The sequence below is a fragment of the Pleurodeles waltl genome, chromosome 12, assembly GCF_031143425.1.
Source record: "Pleurodeles waltl isolate 20211129_DDA chromosome 12, aPleWal1.hap1.20221129, whole genome shotgun sequence".
Lineage (NCBI taxonomy): Eukaryota > Metazoa > Chordata > Amphibia > Caudata > Salamandridae > Pleurodeles > Pleurodeles waltl.
The window spans coordinates 245,995,307-246,018,654 of NC_090451.1; the positions used below are offsets into that span (position 1 = coordinate 245,995,307).

General features: G+C 47.9%; 1 protein-coding gene across 1 annotated transcript in view; it reads right to left on the bottom strand.

Moving 5' to 3' along the window:
- The window catches only part of LOC138268205 (neural-cadherin-like), a 506,556-nt gene that overhangs the window by 93,079 nt on the left and 390,129 nt on the right, over nt 1-23,348 (bottom strand). Inside the window, exon 24 of the mRNA XM_069217644.1 lies at nt 22,414-22,541. Within this exon, the coding sequence (XP_069073745.1) occupies nt 22,414-22,541 (128 nt within the window). The remainder of the gene's footprint in view (nt 1-22,413; nt 22,542-23,348) is intronic.

Below are 23,348 nucleotides of genomic sequence, written 5' to 3' on the forward strand. Positions count from 1 at the left end.
TTTGACGACAGGTCCCACTGCACCTTCAGCACAGGCCCAAGGAGCACTGCAAGCCCTCGCTGATCCAAGGGGGGGAGTGTGGGGGAGCGAGTGGGAGAAGCCTGAGGCAAAGAGCGAAGGGGGCGCAGCCCAAGTAGAGCACAGAGCCTGATTTCAATAAAGGCATCTGGCCGGGTACTCACTCGTTTTCCAATTTCCAGTCCTCCCCACCTCCTTAAGACACCAACTAGGCCCATTTTTCCTCCTTCAGCCGCTGGGCTCCATCAGAAGCAGCCATTGATGCCAAGGTGGCAATAGGGCTGCAGCCTGGACTTCCAGTGCAGGATCGCAGATGCTCCCCATATTTCAGGCCTCACAGGAGGGTTGTGCTCGCCAGCTTGTCTTGGTGACTCTGCACTGCAGCAGTGGCCCAGCCCCTGCGCTTTAGGGTAGACAGGAGAATGCTCAGCTCTGGAGGGCTACTCGGTTTTAAGGTCAGTAGAGGAGGCATTCAGCATCCCACGGGGCCCCAATGGCATGAGGATCACTCCTGTGCTTGCAGTGAAGCAGAAGCTCAGGGAAGAGCGTCCACCATCTTGGCTTGCCAGACCATAGCCCCAGGGGTCATCAGAATGAAAAGGAACCAATTATTTGAGGCCTTCGCATAGTGAAATACTCCTAACCCTATGAAAAATGTCTAAAGATTGTCACATTAACACCTATCTGCCACAGTGTCCTTATCTACGCAGGATCTACATATGCACTTCATACATACAAGTAGTATGTCTACCATTTACATCATTATGTATTAAAGGGGTAATTAAGTATGTCTTTTGAAAGATACAACAAGAGGTGCTTTTGAGCATTGAATACGAAGGAGGTTAATTTCTTTTATGCCTGCCATGCATGGGTAGCACAAGTTCTGCACTGCATGGGTGCCACAGGAACTGACTGTCTTTGTGAATGAGCAGCATCATTCAAAGATGGGACCTGCTTCTGGCAATCTCTGCAAATTTTGCGTACAAGCAACTAGTTGTTGCCCCTGACTGTCTATGGAGACCAGAAAGGACGGAACGACTGCTTCAAAGTAAACTGAGTATGGAATGAAGAGTTGATGGTCGTGCACTGTCGTGTAATCCTAGCCCACAAAGAGGAAATGGCTGTAGAAGGTAGGTGCTGGTGCAATGGACATACAAGGAATGGGAAGGAGTGCTATGATGTTTCTGAATGAATGAAACCTGGGGTCTGCATTGAGTATGTGGCACACATTTAGTGTGCCTCCTGACAGCATTTTGTGACTGCGCCCATGTCTGGAATACAGAGCTAGAGCAAAGGTAACTTATTCCCTCCTTTTGTTAGGCTATGCCCCCATGCAAATGAGGGCAAGCTCCCTTGGTACCATGCCAGCCTTGCGCAGTAGCATGATCTATATTACAGCAAGGGCAGTGCAAGCATCTGAGGCCAATTCTATAACACCACAGTGTTTTAGAGACAGAAGAAAGAGGGTGCACATGCCTGTTGCATGCCTAGTGCATTTTTTATAATACGGCCCCTGGGGTCGTCTTCTAAAGTCCTTTAATTGCCAAATATATAAAAGAAAAAGCATTTTCTCATGATGCCAGGAGCCCCATATAAAGAAATGTAGTGCAAAAAATGTAAAAAGCAAAATTCTATTTGGTAGCACTCAAAACAGGACTTGAACTGGCAAGTGAAGAGTTATCAAGCTAAAAATGAAATTAAATATTGGAAGAAATGAATAGCAATCAAACTTTGCTTCACTGTATGAACTGCAACTTTGAAAAAGATGGACCACTTTGACCAGAATGTCCTAGGAAGGGCAACGGGGTCTTGAGAGACTTGAAACCCACAGCTGAAAATTATTAGTGAGTGCCTGAGTGCTGCCAAATTGAGGTGCGTCCTTGTGAAGTGCACAAATATGATAAAATAAGTACTCTACGAGGGACATGAATGCACTCGAGGTTTGAGATGGGTAGAGTTCATGATGAGTAAATTCAGTCTGAGATAGGAGGTGTTTGTTCAGGCTCCAGATATTGTTATCGCCAATACCAGTCTGCCCAGATCCAACATGCTATTTTTTCTGATAGAAGCTTCTTATTGTTGTATGATTCTCTCAGCCATTCCATTTTTTGCTACATTTACTCTCTTACTGATCTCTTTGCCACTATGCTGAATTCTGGATGACAGCATTGCCTAGCAAACCACTTGAAGTCCTTTAACTTTTGAGGTAATTATCTATTGCTGTGGGTGTGACTTACCATCTCAATTCCTAGTTTTCTATTAGAACAGTAATCAGGGACCGACCATTATCATGCACTGACTTACATCGGAGTGCCTGTTTTATGGGTTTGCACTGTCATGTAAGACTAAGGCCCTCATTATGACATTGGTGATAAATCCTGCTTACCGCCACGCTGACAGCCGTCAACGTACCGCCACGGTGGCGGACATCTGTTTTCCATATTATGTCACACACACACCAATCTGACAGAATACATCCACATACACAAATCTGCCAGACCAAAGGTCAGTCATAAAGTGGCAGACCCAACACCCATACTGTTACGCCAACAAAACAACGCCCATCACATTATGACCCACGAATCACCACGGCGGACATTCATCTACAGTGAACAATTGGCGCTACACACCACCGCACTGAGAATGGACACCCACATACAAAACAACACTACACTGGCCAATACCAAAAACACACACCTGACACCCATACACACATCACACCCACACCACTATAAAACACACCCACATTACCCACAACCCTTTACCAACAATTACTGCCAGGAGATTGACATGAACAGCACAGAGACAACTAGACACACACACCACTCACACCCATACATCCCTCACGCACTCCACATAACACACCCCACCACATTACTCAACACACTCTCACCAACACACATCACACAACACCCATGGCACCACAAAGGCATCCCGTTTCACTGAGAAGGAGTTAAGGGTCATGGTGGAGGAAATTGTCAGGGTAGAGCCACAGCTGTTTGGAGCACAGGTACATTGCCAGGAAGATGGAGCTATGGGAGAGAATCGTGGACAGGGTCAACGCCATGGGACACCACCCAAGAACAAGGGACAACATCAGGAAGAGGTGGAACGACCTACGGGGGAAGGTACGTTCCATAGCAGCAAGGCACCAGCTCGCCATACAGAGGACTGGCGGAGGACCCCCACCTCCTCTCCCACAGCTCTCAGCATGGGAGGAGCAAGTACTGGCATCACTGCATCCTGAGGGACTTGCTGGAGTAGCTGGAGGACTGGACACTGGTAAGTCAACATTTAACACTTATCATCCCCCATACCTGCATGCCATCACACTGCCTCACCCTCACTCAACTCCATCCCACACACTACACCTACACATATGACTAACCCCAATGCCAAGCCCTGCATGCTATACCAATGCAGGGACAGCCAGCCCAGCTCTGCATGGATACCCATCGCTAAAGCATGCACAGCATAGGGAAACTAACATTCCCCACAATACATCACCATACACAAGCAAAGGGTGACAGGGCAACACCAACGATAGAGGGGAAGCCAGGGATGTACAATATGTCATACACATGAAGCATAATACATCATTTACATCCCCACAGGTACCCCAGCCAAAGTCAGTAAAAAGGAGGTGCCACGACTATCCAGTCCCCAACAGAAGATGCCTCCAGTGATGACAGTAACTCTGGATTTCAGGACCTGGAGGCCCTACCTGGCCCATCAGGGACCACTGAACAGTCAGTCACCCAAGCACAATCACAGTCCACCACAGAGCCTCCCCCATCAGGATCCAACACCGCAGCACCCACCCAGCATACCCACACCTGTCCCCAGGACACGTCAATCAGCAGTGTGCTCACCTGTACAGGGACCCCAGGCCAAACCTCGCCCCCAAGACAATCAGGGAAGTGGGGTCAGTGACAGTGGGCACACAGTTCAGGGGACAGGGGCACAGGCCAACACGGACACTGGGAGGACTGCTGTGCTCCAACAGGTGGAGGACAGGACCAGGCAACTGACTCTCCAGTAGGCACTCTCCGAGATCCTGGGAGCCTACCAACATTCCCAGAAAACAATAGGCCAGATCCTTGGTAACGTGCAGCAGAACAGGTGGCTGCAGGACAGACAGTATGGAGATCAGGGAGGACTTGCAGGTCATCAACACCACCACAGCATAACATCTTCATAGCAGGGGTGCTGGCAGACATGGCCAACGTCATGAGGGAGGCAACAGCACATCAGGGGGCCCCTACTACTAGCCAGTCAACTGGACAGCCCTCCACTTCCGCTTCCGGTAGTGGTCAGGAGGCCCTGCCACAGGACCCACAGGCCACCAGCATCCCTCCCTCTGCAGAAGGTGAACCACCACGCAAACATTCCCTGCGACCCAGACAGAAGCCAGAGACAATTGCCAAGACCACCGCCAGGAAATGAGACTCTCCTGATTGTCCCCCTTGTGTCCCACCCTGTCACCTTGTCCACCTTGAACTGCCTTTGCTCCCCTTTCTATGGCCACTTGGACACTGCACCTGTGCTACAAACAGACTGGAACAATACCCTGGACTTTCCCCCATCATCACCCCATTCTATTGCACTTTCCCCTCAATTTCTTAGCACTACAATAAACACCCTTGAACACAACTCAAATACTTGTATTTCATGTGTTGAAACAGTGTATAAATGGAAACTGTTACATCTGTTGCAAATTAACTGCACAGTGTGAGAGCATAGAAATAATGGTCTGTAGCTGGCTGTAGTCTTCACATCAGTACACAGTTGTCATTGCACCAACATCTGTAAAATGATAATCCATACGTGACAGTAAGTAGAGGTAAAAAGTAGGTAATGCCATCATGCCACAGCCACACAGAATTCACCAATAGTCATTGAAATGTGAAGTTGCACTGACTCACCTGTGTGTCATTGGAAGTACTGACAGATAACTGTGGTTCTGTTGTCCTCATCCTCAACTTCAGCCTCTTCATCCTCACTGTCATCAGGGTCTACTGCAGTCACAGGGGCATCTCCAGTCTCCTCCTCCTGCTGCAGAAAAGGTACATGGCGTCTGAGGGCAGATGGAGGCACCTGAACCTGGCCTTCAGGAGGCCGAAGGTTCTCTCGATGATCCTTCTGGTTCTCCCATGTGTCTCATTATAACGTTCTTCAGCCCTTGTCCTGGCATTCCTCACAAGGGTCAGCAGCCACAATAGGTTTGGATAGCAAGAGTCACCTGCAGGTATTGAGGGTCAACATTTAGCCACACACTATCCTATGAGGCTAACACCAGAGGCACACACTAACATCCAGTGGGTGGGGACCAAGGCTCACCTATTAGCAACACCTTGTGCCTCCGTAGTTGGGCCATCACATTTGGAATGCTGCTATTCCTCAGGACAGGCATCATGCACCGACCCAGGATACTTAGCATTGACATGGGAGATGTACTGGTCCGCCAGGCATACCATCTGCAAATTCATAGAGTGGAAACTCTTACAATTCCTGTACACCTGTTCATTCAGGCAGGGGGGGGATAAATGCAATATGTGTCCTGTCAATGGCCCCAACATTTTTGGGGATATGTCCCACTGCATAGAATTCGGCCTTCACAGTGGCCAAATCCTTCACCTGGGGGAAAGCTACGTAGCTGCACATGTGTTTTACCAGGGCAGACAACACTCTTGCCAGCACGATTGAGAACAGTGGCTGTAACATTCTTGCTGCCAAGCCCACCGTCACTTGGAAAGAACCTGTCGCCAGGAAATGGCGCACTGATAGCACTTGCACAGGAGGGGGGATCCCAGTCGGATGACGGATAGCAGATATCAGGTCAGGCTCCAACTGGGCACACAGCTCTGTGTTTGTGGCCCTGTCCAGTCTATAGATGAGGATAATGTGCCTGTCCTCCAGTGTAGCTAAGTCCACCAGGGGTCTATCCACAGGGGTTTGTCTCCACCTCCTATTCATCCGCAGCGGTAGGTATCTAAGGGACACGAGTGAGTAGGCTGTCACAATTTGAACAACTAAACCACTTCAGTCCACATGGTGCACTTATGTATTGGGACAGAGTAAATGTCGAAGTATGTGCCTATTTAACCTGTGACGCAGTAACCGTCAATAGGCCTGTTCCTCTCCCCTTTGAAATGGCGACTGCCTGTCCTGCATGGAGGGACAGGTGGAAGTGAGCTAATTCCGCCGACGTTGGGCGTCGTGGCGGCTGGCTGTCTTGCACCGCCGTGCAATTCCTCATTGGATAAAATTGGGCCCTATGGAATACAGTGGTCAATGGGGATGTACGTCGGCGGTGACGGTGTACACTGCCGCTGACGTGACTGCTATTTTCTAACTCAATCCTCCCTTGTTTCCTGACCATCAACGGGAGAAGACCTACACTGCGTGTGCTGCTGTGACCTGTGTCTGGAACCTACCATGGCCCGTGTGACCGGGGAAAGGGCCCCAGCCTTCACTTCGGAGGAGTTGGAGTGACTGGTGGATGGGGTCCTACCCCAGTACGGACAGCTGTATGGGCCTCTAGGCCAACAGGTGAGTACACTTTGGGCATGATGCATGTGGCATGGATGCATGGAGATGTGTGTGAAGGCATCGTGTAAGGGTGGGTGGGGGCGGGGGGAATTGTCTGTTGGCCGTATACATGTTATGAGATGGCCTATGTCTGTGCCAATGGTGATGGAATCAGGTATGGTGGGACATGTGTGTGACAGGCTGGACTGTTTGTTTAATGGAGTTCTCCTGTATGTATTACCTCTACAGGTTAGCGCCCATTAAAAGAAGGGATTATGGCGTACCATCGCCAAGGACGTGCGGACCCTGGGGTCTATGGCAGGCGGAGCACCCACTGTCGGAAACGGTGGGAGGACCTGAGACGCTGGGCACGGAAGTCTGCGGGGGCACAGCTGGGGATGGCCTCTCAATGAGGAAGGGGTGCCCATCAGACCCTGACCCCCCTGATGGCCAGCATACTGGCGGTGGCCTATCATGAGCTGGATGGACGCTTGAGGTAATCACAGCAGCTACAAGGGGGTGCGTACAGTGGGTTTCATTACATATTTTGGCTGGTGGGGTGGTATCCAGGTGGTGGATGTGGGTTAATGGGTGCCCCTAAGGCCAGGCCAGACATTGCAGCGTGGGTCATCTCCAGGGTAATGGTTGCATGGCAAATACAGGTAACCTAGCTTGTCAGTAGTCCATTTCAGGCAAGGCATCGTGGGTCCCCAGGTGTGCTGCAGTTGGCGGTGTGTGGTCCTCATCTTGCCTTAGTGACTAGCAATATCCCTGGTATTGTAATGCATAGTGCTTAAGTCGGTTCCCTGTGTGCGAAAGAGATGTGCATGCCAATGGTGGTGTTCGTGCAGTCACTGACCAAGTGTATCCTTTGTCTCCACCCCACCCATTCTTGTTTTGTCATCCTGTCCTTGTGTGCATTAGCATCATCTGGCAGAGGAGCAGGGGCACCGGCGACAGAGAGCTGCATCCCACAGAACCCTGGAGTCCACAGACGCAGAGGGAACCAGTGGGACAGAGGGCGACGGGAGCACCACGACGAGACTGGAGGAGACAACACAGACTCTGATACCTCCTCCGATGGGATCTCCCTGGTGGTGGCGGACACCCCTGACCACCCCACCTGCAGGTACAGCCGCCACCTCTGTACCAGCACCACCCTACCAGTAGCCCCTCAGTGAGTTGCCCGTGCCCGTTCACCCAGGAGATGGGCATCTCCTTCGCCCCAGGCACCTCAGGCCTGCCCCAGTGAGCCCTGCTGCCCTGAGTGAGGAGGCTATTGGCCTCCTGAGATCCATCTCTGTAGGGCAGTCAACCATTGTGAATGCCATCCAGGGGCTGGCATCCTAGATGCAGCAATGCAGTGCATTCCTGGAGGGCATTCACTGTGGATTGGTGGCCCAACAGTGATCGATTCAGGCTCTGGCCTCCTCTCTGATGGCAGCCATTGTCCCTGTTTCTACCGTCCCCCCTCCAACTCCGACTTCCCAGTCCCATTCTCCTCAATCCCAACCCATCCCAGGCACAAATACAGACGAGCATGCACACAAGACAACACCCAAGAGTGGCACAGGCAAACACAAGCACCACACTTCATCCCACAAGCACTCACGCAAACACCATTTAGTTGCAGATACAACAACATCCTATGCCTCCACTGTCTCCCCTCCTCCTCCTTCACCACCTCCCTCCCAGTCACGTCCACACTCACACCTGCATGCACTACATCAACATCCACTACCAGCATCACCACACCAAACAGAACCCATACCTCACTGGCACACCTCCACCTCCACAACAGCCATGCACACGTCCCCTATGTCTGCTCGCACTGTCTGCCCCCCCCAAAGGACACAAACGCAAGGATTCACACACCCAAGAGACACCCACCTCACATCAGCATACTGCCATGCACTCAAGTCCAGCAGCAAATGCCTCCAACAACCACTTCCTCATCGCAGGGTACCAAGAACACAGCCCAGCACCTCAGCCAAACAGTCCACTGGGACAGTGGTACTCGTGGTGGTAAGGTTACCACACCTCCATCGAAGAAGGGGAAGGAGCCAGCACCACCAGGGAAGAAGGGGAAGGAGCCTGCACCACCTGTAAAGAAGGGGAAGGAGCCTGCACCACCTGGAAAGAAGGGTAAGGGGTATGCATCACCTGTAAAGAAAGGGAAGGAGCCTGCACCACCAGGCAGAAAGGGGAAGAGCCCATCCACCCCTGTCAGGAAGGGTAAGGGATCCACACCCCATGTACTGGAGGAGACGAACCACTCTACGCCAGCAGAGGCTGTCAGGCTAACACCTCCACCACCACCCGTGCCCCCACCGCCAGCTGAGGAAGTGCAGCCATCAGACAGTGCAAAGGCTGCACAGGAGGCTCCTCCATTCACCACCACAGAGCAACCATCAGGCAGTGCAGAGGCTGCGCAGGAGGCTCCTCCATCCACCACCACACTGCAGCCGTCACCGACAGCGGATGCCATGTAGGCAACACTCCAGGGGCTGCTGTGCGAGTTGTCCCCTCCAGAACCAGTGGGGAAGTCACCCATTCCAGAGTCTGTGGCCTTGCACTCCCCAGGACAGAGCAATAGGCATGGAGCCCCCTCCAGAACCAGTAGGGAAGTCACCCACTCCAGAGCCTGCGGCCTTGCACACCCCAGGACAGAGCAATGGGCATGGAGCCCCCTCCAGAATCAGTGGGGAAGTTTCTGTATTCGGCTGAGGTGCCCCCCCCCCCCCCCACCCCCACCATCCCCCTGAGGTGCCTTCCCACAATATGATGCCCCTGCTGTGTTCTCTACTGTTCTGTCAGAATACAGGTTGGGCCTTGGACTTTGCCCTGTGACCTTGCGTGCCCTTATGAATTTGGACTGGGCATTGGCCCTTTATGTACATCTGTAAATATATTTGGTTTGTGTGGTGGGTTTTGCTATGCTAATACATTGTCAGTACTTCAGCAATCTGGTCTGTGTTTTACTATGCCGTGTGTAGTGTGCAATTGGTTTACGTGTGCAGCTGGTTATGTGTATGTCGGGTGTGTGTCGTACATGTGTGTATCACCCCCCTTGTGTGCTAGGCGGCTGTACTCATCGTCTTCGTCGGCGTTGGTGTTCCAGGTGGAGCATTATGTAGAAGATCATCGGGAAACCTTGCAGTTCGGGTTCCATGGCGGCATAGTTCTTCCCTGTGTCAGGTGAGCTGGTACCAGTTCATCTTTGTTTTGTTTTTTGGGGCAATAAAGGGTTTGGCAGAAGGTGAGTCCGGCAGCTTTACATTCAGCCTTATCTGATTCACTATCAGAACTTAAGGCTAGCATTAGGACGGATTTAGATATAACGGTACAGAATTATGACAACCTAGACAAATCTATCTATATAGATATATATATATCAAAAACGAGGTTGTCCTCAGGTGAAAGCGCACTCCCAACAGGTTATATAAACGGGAAGAAAAAGCAAAGCCAGCAACTCACAGTGAATTCTTTAAGCAGTTTCATTATTCCAGGCCTTAAGTTATAAAATCATCTCTGGACACGTGTTTCAAGGTCAATCCTTTCTTCAGCAGAGAAAAAAATATAAAAGTGTTTCACCCTCGTAGGTGCAGCCAGTGCTGGAGGTGTTCCAGGCATCTCTTTCTTCCTGAAAAGACCGGCATGGATTCAGCTTGTCTAATTACAGGCACCTGATTAGTCTCTTTAAATACTAGTCCGCCCCAAAGTAAAATTGTCAGATTTCTTCCCGTTTATATTAACCTGTTGGGAGTGCGCTTTCACATGAGGACAACTTCGTTTTAGATATATATATATATATATATATCTATATAGATATATATATATATCTATCTATATATATAGATCTATAGATATATAGTTATAGATATCTCTCTCTCTATATATATATAAAACAATCACTTTTGCCAACGCTTGTGTGGTTTCCCTGGGGGCTGCGATCGCCCCGCAGGAAAACCACACCCACATATAAAAATGATCTCTTTACATGTGTGTATGTGTATATATATATATATATATATATATATATGGAAAATGTCACTTACCCAGTGTACATCTGTTCGTGGCATGAGACGCTGCAGATTCACATGCTGTGCATATCCCGCCATCTAGTGTTGGGCTCGGAGTGTTACAAGTTGTTTTTCTTCGAAGAATTCTTTTCGAGTCACGAGATCGAGGGACTCCTCCCATTTCGGCTCCATTGCGCATGGGCGTCGACTTCATCTTAGATTGTTTTCCCCGCAGAGGGTGAGGTAGGAGTTGTGTATATAGTAATAATGCCCATGCAATGGAGTAAGTATGTATGTACATAATGTGACTAAAAGTATTATATTTTCAAATGTACAAGTTTAATTTTAATCAACTTACAATGGCTACAGGCTCCCGGGGAGGTGGGAGGGCGCATGTGAATCTGCAGCGTCTCATGCCACGAACAGATGTACACTGGGTAAGTGACATTTTCCGTTTGATGGCATGTGTAGCTGCAGATACACATGCTGTGCATAGACTAGTAAGCAGTTATCTCCCCAAAAGCGGTGGTTTAGCCTGTAGGAGTTGAAGTTGTTTGAAATAAAGTTCTTAGTACTGCTTGTCCTACTGTGGCTTGTTGTGTTGTTAACACATCCAAGCAGTAATGTTTAGTGAATGTATGAGGCATAGACCATGTGGCTGCCTTACAGATTTCTGTCATTGGTATATTTCCTAGAAAGGCCATTGTGGTGCCTTTCTTTCTAGTGGAGTTTGCCTTTGGTGTAATAGGCAGTTCTCTCTTAGCTTTAACATAACAGGTTTGAATACATTTCACTATCCATCTGGCAATGCCTTGATACTGGATTTCCTGTATGAGGTTTTTGGTAAGCTACAAACAATTGTTTTGTTTTGCGAAACTTTTTGGTTCTATCAATGTAGTACATTAGAGCTCTTTTATGTCTAATGTATGTAATGCTCTTTCAGCTACAGAGTCTGGTTGTGGAAAAAACACTGGGAGTTCCACAGTTTGGTTTAAGTGGAACGGTGATATAACTTTTGGCAAAAATGTGGGATTTGCACGTAGAACCACTTTATGTTTGTGTATTTGTATAAAGGGTTCCTGTATGGTAAAGGCTTGTATTTCACTTACTCTTCCAAGAGATGTGATAGCTATTAGGAAGGCTACTTTCCAAGTTAAGTATTGCATTTCACAAGAGTGCATGGGTTCGAATGGTGGTTCCATGAGTCTTCTTAATACAATATTGAGGTTCCACGAAGGAACTGGTGGTGTTCTCGGTGGAATGATCCTTTTTAGACCCTCCATAAAAGCTTTTATGACTGGGATCCTAAATAGTGAAGTTGAATGTGTAATTTGGAGATAAGCTGAAATTGCTGTGAGATGTATTTTAATGGATGAAAAAGCTAACTTAGATTTTTGTAAGTGTAGTAAGTAGCTTACAATGTGTGTAGCGGACGCGTGTAATGGTTGAATTTGATTATTATGACAGTAATAAACAAATCGTTTCCATTTATTTGCGTAGCAATGTCTTGTAGTAGGTTTTCTAGCCTGTTTGATGACCTCCATACATTCCTGTGTGAGGTTTAGATGTCCGAATTCTAAGACTTCAGGAGCCAGATTGCTAGATTGAGCGATGCTGGATTCGGGTGTCTGATCTGCTGTTTGTGTTGAGTTAACAGATCTGGTCTGTTTGGTAGTTTGATATGAGGCACTACTGACAGGTCTAGTAGTGTTGTGTACCAAGGTTGTCGTGCCCAAGTTGGTGCTATTAGTATTAGTTTGAGTTTGTTTTGACTCAGTTTGTTTACTAGATACGGAATGAGTGGGAGAGGGGGAAAAGCGTAAGCAAATATCCCTGACCAACTCATCCATAACGCATTGCCCTTGGAGTGAGGCTGTGGGTACCTGGATGCGAAGCTTTGGCATTTTGCGTTTTCTTTTGTTGCGAATAGGTCTATTTGCACACCCCAGTTTTTGAAGTAGGTTTGTAGTATCTGGGGATGAATCTCCCATTCGTGGATCTGTTGGTGATCTCGACTGAGATTGTCTGCCAACTGGTTCTGAATTCCTGGTATGTATTGCGCTATTAGGCGAATGTGATTGTGAATCACCTAATGCCAAATCCTTTGTGCTAAGAGACACAACTGTGATGAGTGTGTGCCTCCCTGTTTGTTTAAGTAATACATTGTTGTCATGTTGTCTGTTTTGACAAGAATGTGTTTGTGGCCTATTAGCGGTTGAAATGCTTTCAACGCTAGAAACACTGCTAGTAGTCCTAGATGATTTATGTGAAGTTGTTTCTGCTGAGTGTCCCATTGTCCCTGGATGCTGTGTTGGTCGAGGTGTGCTCCCCACCCTACCATGGAAGCATCTGTTGTGATCACGTATTGAGGCACTGGGTCCTGGAAAGGGCGCCCTTGATTTAAATTTATATGATTCCACCATTGTAGCGAGGTGTGTGTTTGGCGGTTTATCAACACTAGATCTTGTAGTTGACCCTGTGCTTGTGTCCATTGTGTTGATAGGCACTGTTGCAAGGGCCGCATGTGTAATCTTGCGTTTGGGACAATGGCTATGCATGAGGACATCATGCCTAGTAGTTTCATCACTAATTTTACCTGATACTTCTGGTTTGGGTGCCTGCTTTGTATTACGTTTTGGAATGCTTGTACCCTTTGTGGACTTGGAGTGGCAATCCCTTTTTTTGTGTTGATTGTTGCTCCCAGATATTGTTGTATTTGACACGGCTGTAGGTGTGATTTTTGGTAGTTTAGTGAGAAACCTAGTTTGTGAAGGGCTTCTATGACGTATTTTGTGTGTTGAAAACACGGTTCTTGTGTGTTTGTTTTGATTAACCAATCGTCTAAATACGGGAATACGTGTATGTGCTGTCTTCTGATATGTGCCGCTACTACTGCAAGGCATTTTGTAAATACCCTTGGTGCTGTTGTTATCCCGAATGGTAACACTTTGAACTGGTAATGTACTCCTTGGATTACAAACCTTAAGTATTTCCTGTGTGAAGGATGTATGGGTATATGGAAGTACGCATCCTTGAGATCTAATGTAGTCATGTAGTCTTGGTGTTTGAGCAAGGGGATTACGTCTTGAAGTTTCACCATGTGAAAGTGATCTGATTCGATGTAAAGATTTAGGTGGTCATTCTAACCCTGGCGGTAAAAAACGCCAGGGCGAATGACCGCAGTAGCACCGCCAACAGGCTGGCGGTGCACCGCTGGGCATTCTGACCGCAGCGGTTCAGCCGCGGCCAGAAACGGAAAGTCGGTGGTGTACCGCCGACTTCCCGCTGCCATGGGGATTCTGACACCCCCTACCGCCATCCTGTTCCTGGCGGGTCTCCCGCCAGGAACAGGATGGCGGTAGGGGGTGCCGCGGGGCCCCTGGGGGCCCCTGCAGTGCCCATGCCAATGGCATGGGCACTGCAGGGGCCCCCGTAAGAGGGCCCCAAAAAGAATTTCAGTGTCTGCCTAGCAGACACTGAAATTCGCGATGGGTGCTACTGCACCCGTCGCACTCCAGCAACTCCGCCGGCTCCATTCGGAGCTGGCTTCATCGTTGCTGGGTCTTTCCCGCTGTGCTGGCGGGCGGCCTTTTGGCGGTCGCCCGCCAGCACAGCGAGAAAGCCAGAATGGCCGCCGCGGTCTTGTGACCGCGGTGCGGTCATTTGGCGGTAACCGCATGGCGGGCGGCGTTAGAATCACCGCCTTAGTGTTCTGAGATCTAATATGGGTCTTAGAGTTTTGTCCTTTTTGGGTATGAGAAAGTACATGGAGTAAACCCCTGTTCCTTTCTGATGATTGGGTACTAGTTCTATTGCATCTTTTTGCAACAACGCTTGGACCTCTAGCTGTAATAGATCCATGTGTTGTTTGGACATGTTGTCTGTTTTTGGAGGCACATTTGTTGGTAATTGTAGGAATTCTATTCAATAACCATGTTGGATGATGGCTAGGACCCACGAGTCTGTTGTTATTTCCTCCCAATTTTGGTTAAAATCTGTTAGTCTCCCCCCCACTGGTGTTATGTGTTGGGGATTTGTGACACTAAAGTCACTGTTTGTTTTGAGGGGTCTTTGGACTTTGGAACTTCCCTCTAGTTTTAGGGAACTGTCCACCTCTGTATTGTCCCCGAAAGCCTCCTCTCTGATACTGGCCCTGGTATGTGGGCTTGGTTTGTGAGGTTGAGGGTTCTGTGGTTTGGCCCAGAAACCACCCTCTAAATTGTGTCTTCCTAAATGTGCCTCTGCTATGTGGGGAGTAGAGCGCGCCCATGGCCTTGGCCATATCTGTATCCTTTTTCAGTTTCTCGATAGCTGTGTCCACTTCCGGCCCAAACAACTGCTGTCCATTAAAAGGCATATTAAGCACAGCCTGTTGGATTTCGGGCTTGAATCCTGAGGTGCGTAGCCATGCATGTCTCCGAATTGTGACAGCTGTATTTACAGTTCTTGCAGCTGTGTCTGCTGCGTCCATTGCCGATCGTATCTGGTTATTCGAGATACTTTGGCCCCCTTCCACCACTTGTTGTGCACGCTTTTGGAATTCTTTGGGCAGATGTTCAATAAAGTGCTGCATTTCATCCCAGTGGGCTCTGTCATATCTTGACAGCAAAGCCTGTGAATTGGCAATACGCCATTGATTGGCTGCTTGTGCTGCCACTCTTTTCCCCGCTGCGTCGAACTTGCGACTTTCTTTGTCGGGTGGTGGTGCATCTCCGGAGGTGTGTGAATTCGCCCTTTTACGTGCTGCGCCTACTACTACTGAGTCAGGTGTCAGTTGCTGCGTGATGTATATAGGGTCTGTTGGGGGAGGCTTGTACTTTTTCTCCACCCTAGGAGTGATGGCCCAGCCTTTTACGGGTTCTTGAAATACTTGCTTTGCGTGTTTCAACATTCCCGGTAACATCGGAAGACTCTGGTACTGGCTATGTGTGGACGACAGAGTATTAAATAAAAAGTCATCTTCAATCGGTTCAGCGTGCAGTGTCACGTTGTGAAAAGCAGCTGCTCTGGACACCACCTGTGTGTAAGCCGTACTGTCTTCAGGTGGTGATGGTCTTGCTGGATAACAGTCAGGACTATTATCTGACACAGGCGCATCATAAAGATCCCATGCATCTGGGTCATCTTGGCTCATCCCTGTGTGCGTTGGAGACTGCATCATAGGTGGGGTAGTAATTGGTGATGGTTGCGGTGAGCGTTGTGGTGATGGTGGCGGAGTTACTTGTTTTGCCGCCTGTGGTTGTTTATCTTTATCTTGGAAAGCAAGTTTCCTTTTCATCCTTATAGGAGGGAGAGTTCTTATCTTCCCCGTCTCCTTTTGGATATGGGGCCTTCTCTGTGTATAATCTGGCTCCCCTGCTTCTAGCTCTTGTCCGAATTTATGGCTTTGCATTTGTGCGGAAAGCCCTTGTTCCTCGGTGTAGGAACTTGTTTTCGGCTCCGAAGCCGGATGTTTCGGTATCGAAACCTTTTCAACAGTCTTTTCCGGCTCCGAAGCCACTTTTTTGAGTTTCGGTGTTCCGATCTCACGGTGCCGACTCATCTCGGTGCCGGTATCTCGATGTCGAGATTGTTCTGAACCAGTGTCTTGGGCCGAGTCTGTTCTGTGCCGGTATCTCGACCGGAGTCGGATGACTTCGACACATGTGTGCCCTTTTTCGGTGCAGATGGACGGTCACCGATTTTTCGGGTTAAGCCATGGCCTGCCAACGGTGGCGTCCCCTGGGCTTTGATGATGTTTACATGAGTTTTGGCCGGGGCTGTTTTACTCACGGTTTTCGGCGTCTATTCTGTTTCGGCCTCGTCCGCGTCCGAGTCAGCAATGGAGAAGGTTTCTTCTTCCTCCAAGTTGTGGTGTCCTGACGGCGCCAATGCCATTTGAAGCCTTCTTGCTCTCCGGTCCCTCAGCGTTTTCCTCTACTGAAACGCTCGACAGGCCTCACAGGTATCCTCTTTGTGTTGGGAGACAAACACAAATTACAGACCAAATGTTGATCTGTGTAAGGATACTTGTTGTGGCATTAGGGGCAGAAGCGGAATGGGGTCCGTTCCATTAGTCTTGTAGACGCACGTGGTCGGGCCGACCGGGAATCGAAACCCCGAAGGGCCACCGGAGCTCTTCCAAATTCGGTGTCGATCTGAGTTCCCTAACCCGATACCGAACGCAAACAATACCGTCGAATTTTCCGATATCTAACTAACTTTCCGAACCGAAACACGGAGCGAAGAGGAACACTTCCGAACCCGATGGCGGAAAGAAAACAATCTAAGATGGAGTCGATGCCCATGCGCAATGGAGCCGAAATGGGAGGAGTCCCTCGATCTCGTGACTCGAAAAGACTTCTTTGAAGAAAAACAACTTGTAACACTCCGAGCCCAACACCAGATGGCGGGATATGCACAGCATGTGTATCTGCAGCTACACATGCCATCGAACATATATATATATATATATATATATATATATATATATATATATATTCACCACCAGTTCTCTTGCAGTCACAGCTTGCATCTTGAAAGCAATGCACATACTTCAACTGACGCATTTCAACTGTAGCTTTTAAACAGCAATAAAAAGTCAAGTAACTTTTGTGATTATGTTTCTGCTAGAAAAGGATCCGACTTTTGTCTAGTGGTAGTTTTGATGCCATAAAGTAGCGCAGAAGGTTTATATGCCTACAGCAAGGATCAAAACTGTATTATATGTGAATAGCTGAGTTGATTAGTAAAGCCAGCCATTACCTGCACTATAATACAAATGAAATGTATGTGCGAGGGGGGCTATGGAGAGATGAAAGGTACTTTTTCTGTGTGCTAGTGAGGGAATCATAGGAGGAGGTAATGGGAGTGGGAGAGCCAATAATGATTGCTGGACTGGGCGCTAGAGGCACTAAAGTCTGTGACGATTGGTATGTGACAAGGTGAAGTAGTATTATGTCTTTTTTGTTTTTTGAGTGTCTTGAGAGAACATGCTGATTGAGGGAAGAAACGAAGGTAATGTGACCCATACTGTTGCAGGTATCACACACCCACCCACCAGCAATTTTGTGACTGTCTACGTAGGCTAGTGTTTTAGAGCAACAGTTTAGCAAGTAGCAGAGATGGCATCTCGTTGGATGCCTGCTGCTCAAGCCCTAACTCGGGTTAAAGAGGACAGCTCTGACGTAGGATCAGAGACTGAGACAACAGATACTGAGTCAGCATCTGAGGGATAGGACAATGGCGCAGACTCTGGGAGTGAATGTTCAGTCAGAGGAGTCCCATTCAATAACTCCTCTTCCAGTGATTATGAGGGAGGTGATGAAGACAGTCCTGCTGTCCCTTCGCAAGTACAGTCTGTGCAGCGGGACAATAGGGGGTTAGCCCAACCCAGAGAGCAGGTGCGTGTGGCTGCAAGCACAGAGAGAGTGCTCTCTTGGGAGCTCCCCACTTTAGTTCAGTCCCAAATTCCACCTCCCAAATCATACTGTGGAGACATCAAAATTATCTATCACAAAACAACCTGGTTTTGTAAGGCACGCATCTGTGTTTTTGGTCCTGGGCTCGGCGGCCATATAGGGAAACCTACCAGATCCAGACATTTCTGGAAACTAAACATCCGTGGGAGTCCACAGAGGTGTGACTTGTGTGGATTCCCCAAAGTTTTCTTACCCAGAATACCCTACAAAGATGAAATGTTGAATAAAAACTCTATTTTTTTCCTGCATTTCTGTCACACAAACTACAGGAATATGCTGGGATCCACAAAATTCCTACCACCCAGTGTTTCCCCACCTGTCCTGATAAAAATGCTAACCCACTTGAGTGCCTGTTCCTAGTGCCTGTGTCAGGAATGGATCACCCCAGGGTCAACAGTTGTCCTCATGTAAGGACCAACATTGACCGTTATGTGATCTATTCCTGACACGGGCACTAGGCCTAACCTCACAAGTGAGGTACCATTTTTATCAGGAAACTTGGGGGAATGCTGTGTGGAAGGAATTTGTGGCTCCTCTCAAATTCCAGAACTTTCTATCACCAAAATGTGAGGAGAAAGTGTTTTTTGCCAAATACTGAGTGACGCAACCTGGTGAGAGCGCCACAAGTTACCCCATCCTGGGTTCCCCTAGGTGTCTAGTTTAAAAAAATGCACAGGTTTGGTAGGTTTTCCTAGCTACCAGCTGACCTAGAGACCAAAATCCACAGCTAGGCACTTTCCAAAAAACAAGTCGGTTTTCAATGTAAAAATTGTATGTGTCCATGTTGCGTTTTGCCGCGTTTCCTGTCACGGGCACTAGGCCTACCAACACAAGTGAGGTACCATTTTTATCAGGAGACTTGGGGAAATGCTGGGTGGAAGGAAATTTGTGGCTGCTCTCTGATTCCAGAACTTTCCATCACCAAAATGTGAGGAAAAAGTGTTTTCTTGCCAAATGTTGAGGTTTGCAAAGGATTTTGGGTAATAGAACCTGGTGAGAACCCCACAAGTCACCCATTCTGAATTCCTCTAGGTGTCTAGTTTCCAAAAATATATAGGTTTGCTAGGTTTCCCTAGGTGCCAGCTGAGCTAGAAACCAAAACCCACAGCTATGCACTTTTCAAAAAACATGTCCGTTTTCATTGGAAAAATGTGATGTGTCCACATTGTGTTTTGGGGCATTTCCTGTCGCGGGCACTAGGCTTACCCACACAAGTGAGGTACCATTTTTATCGGGAGACTTGGGGGAATGCTGGGTGGAAGAAGTTTGTGGCTCCTCTCAGATTCCAGAACGTTGCAGCACTGAATGTGAGAAAAAGTGTTTTATTTGCTAGATTTTGAGGTTTGCAAAGGATTCTGGGTAACATAACCTGGTGAGACCCCCACAAGTCACCCCATCCTGGATTCCCCTTGGTGTATAGTTTGAAAGAATGCACAAGTTTGGTATGTTTCCATAGGTGCCGGCTGAGCTAGAGGCCAAGGACCACAGCCAGGCACTTTCCAAAAAACAGGTCAGAATTAAATGTAAAAATGTGATGTGTCCATGTTGCATTTCCTGTCGCAGGCAGTAGGCCTACCCACACAAGTGAGGTACCATTTTTATCAGGAGTCTTGGGGAACACAGAATAGCAGAACAAGTGTTATTGCCCCTTGTCTTTCTCTACATTTTTTCATTCCAAATGTAAGACAGTGTGTAAAAAAAGACGTCTATTTGAGAAATGCCCTGTAATTCACATGCTAGTATGGGGACCCCGGAATTCAGAGATGCGCAAATAACCACTGCTTCTCAACACCTTATCTTGTGCCCATTTTGGAAATACAAAGGTTTCCTTGATACCTATTTTTCAGTCTTTAATATTTCACCAAATGAATTGCTGTATACCCGGTATACAATAAAAACCCACTGCAAGGTGCAGCTCATTTATTGGCTCTGGGTACCTAGGGTTCTTGATGAACCTACAAGCCCTATATATCCCCGCAACCAGAAGAGTCCAACAGACTTAACTGTATATTGCTTTAAAAAATCTGCCATAGCTGGAAAAAGTTATAAAACAAAACATGGCTGGAAATGGCTCTTTTTTTACCTCAATTTCAATATCTTTTTATTTTAGCTGTTACTTTCTGTAGGGAAACCTTGAAGGATCTACACAAATGACCCCTTGCTGATTTAAGAATTTTGTCCACTTTTCAGAAATGTTTAGCTGTCCGGGATCCAGCATTAGTTTCACACCCATTTCTGTCACTAACTGGAAGGAGGCTGAAAGCACAACAAATAGTAAAAATGGGGTATGTCCCAGTAAAATGCTAAAATTGTGTTGAAAAATGTGGTTTTCTGATTCATGTCTGCCTGTTCCTGAAAGCTGGGAAGATGGTGATTTTAGCACCAGAAACCCTTTGTTGATGTCATTTTTAGGAACAAAACAACATTTATTCTTCAACAGCCCTTTTTCCCCATTCTTCTTGAGAAAAAAAACAATATTTTAGCTGTATTTTGGCTAATTTCTTGGCCTCCTCCAGGGGAGCCCACAATCTCTGGGTACCTTTAGGATCTCTGGGATGTTGGAAAAAAAGGCCGAAAATTTGGCGTGGATACCTTATGTGGACATAAAGTTATGAAGGCCTAAGCACAAACTACCCCAAATAACCAAAAAGGGGCTCAGCAGGGGGGGCGGGGGGAGAGGCCCAGCAGCTAAGGGGTTAATCTGATCAAATCCTTCCTTACTGAAAGAGTCCAACAGGTTGCTCAGGGAGAGTTCCCCTCTGAACAATTTTGTCTGCCATGTTGAGTGCCACAGGGCTCATCGTTAAACCCTACGCTTTTCAATCTTTATATTACTCCCTTGGTGAGACTAATCAAAATCTTTGGTTTCTCTGTAGTGTCATATGCCGATGATACCCAGATTGTGGTATCAGTATCCTCCAATTTAGTGGACATCGCCCTGAGATTTACCTCTTGCATGTCTCAAAATGATAACTGGATGAGGCGAAATTGTTTAAAGCTCAACTCTAGAAAAACAGAGGTTCTTCTTCTGGGTAGGGACAGTTCTTTCTGGTCACCTAACTGGTGGCCTCTGGAATTGGGGTCTTTCCACTCACCAACTGAGAAAGTGAGAAACGTGGGGATTATTTTTGATGCCAGGCTTATCTTGAACATCAGGTCAATTTTCTAGCCTCCTTGTTATTCTTCACATTAAAAATAATCCGAAAAATCAACCCTTTTTCTCCACTGGATCTTTGAAAAACTGTGATTACCCTCCTTGCCTTTTCTTATACAGACTCCAGATGTTGCTAAATGTGGCCACTCACCTCTTGTTACGCAAACCGAAACATCAAGCCATGTCGCAGGCATTGATTAAGTTGCACTGGCTCCCAGTGGGCCAAGAGGTTACAGTTTACAGCTCTTCATATTGCGTTTAAGTCTCTTCACAACATTAGTCTGGGCTATTTCCAAGATAGATTTCTGTGGTGTACTCCATCCCGGACACTTAAAGATCATAGTCAGCCAAGTACTTAGCCCTATCGAAGGTTAAATGAGTAACTTGAGGGGCCAGGAGCTTCTTTCTGAGGACAACTGAACTTTGGAATCGGCTCTCTCTGATCCTAAAGAGCTGTTCAGACTTACTGTCTTTCAGGAAACTTCTCAAGACCTGGCTTTTTAGCCAGTAAAGTTTGGTCAGTTTTTTTTCTACCCTCTTATTCTTGTAATCTGTAGCAGGGTCAAGACACCCCAAGACATTTGAGCGCTTTATAAAACTGGGAATCAAATCAATTCAAAGTGTTCCTTGAGGATGAGATTGGTGTTCTGGGTAAATCCAAGTGATGTGCATTCAGTGAAAGTTGGGGTTTGAAGCCGTCAAGCTTCATGTCATTGAGCCAGTTTTGTACTAGATCTTGCTTGTTGGTCTTGGTTGGGTACTGCTTCAGGCAGGTGCTGGACATCTATGTGGGGATGATATACAAGCACTGTTTGATGCACTGGATGTCTGAAGCATACTAGACTTTCAAGTACAGTTGTGTATCACTGTCATATTAGTGGCTTTTGATGTTGTTTTTGTGAGTAGAGCACCAAACAGCTCCACGTCAAAGTTGAAGATAACAGGAGATATTTGAAACCCTGGGGGACTTCATATGTAAAAGGGAAGTGAAATTATTTAGGGGAATAACTGTATCATATTGCAATATATTGTATTTAACTGTAGCATTTGCACAGTTCTTCATAGCCTTGCTGAGCCCCACGCACCTTACATCTTCCTCTCTGCTTACTTGTTGACTTTATGCTGGTATTCTACCATGTACAGCACTTTACTGCCTTGTGGCTTGGTTTGCACAATAGAAATAGCAAATAAATACACCATACTAACTTCATTTATAAAAGAAACCAACCTGCCTGCTGATTCTCATGTCAAGGCGATGCCATTGTCTGTCAGCCACATTTACTTCTTTAGGGAACGTCATAACTAGAGAACTTGCTCCATGGTTCATTTTCAGCACCGGGACCCCGTTTGAAAGTTCTAACAGAGGAAGAAAATGTAATTTAAATAGTTAATGGTGGTTTAGTGTTATTTACATACCATTCAAATTCCATTCAAATTGTTAAGTTTACATGCCAGGTCCTCAATAAATTCTGGGTTACTGGCTGTCACATATAGGGGGCCAGGGTCGGCGGGAGCACCGCCGACAGACCGGCGGTGCCCCGCAGGGCATTCTGACCGCGGCGCTTTGGCCGCGGTCAGTGCAGGAAAACCGGCAGTCTCCCGCCGGTTTTCCGCTGCCCGTCAGAATCCTCCAAGGCGGCGCAGCATGCTGCGCCGCCTTGGGGATTCTGACACCCCCTACCGCCATCCTGTTCCTGGCGGTTCGCCCGCCAGGAACAGGATGGCGGTAGGGGGTGTCGCGGGGCCCCTGGGGGCCCCTGCAGTGCCCATGCCAATGGCATGGGCACTGCAGGGGCCCCCGTAAGAGGGCCCCGCTTGTATTTCACTGTCTGCATAGCAGACAGTGAAATACGCGACGGGTGCAGTAGCACCCGTCGCACCTTCCCACTCCGCCGGCTCGATTATGAGCCGGCTTCATGGTGGGAAGGTCGTTTTCCCCTGGGCTGGCAGGCGGCCTTTTGAAGGCCGCCCGCCAGCCCAGGGGAAAACTCAAAATACCCGCCGCGGTCTTCCGACCGCGGTACGGTATTTTGGCGGCTCCCGCCGGGCGCGCCCGACGGGAGTCAGAATGACCCCCATAATGTCTGGGGCAGCCGGACGCCAGTCAAGCTCGCAATCAAATTGTAGGATTGTTCAAATTTCAAAGTGACATTTGTTTAAATG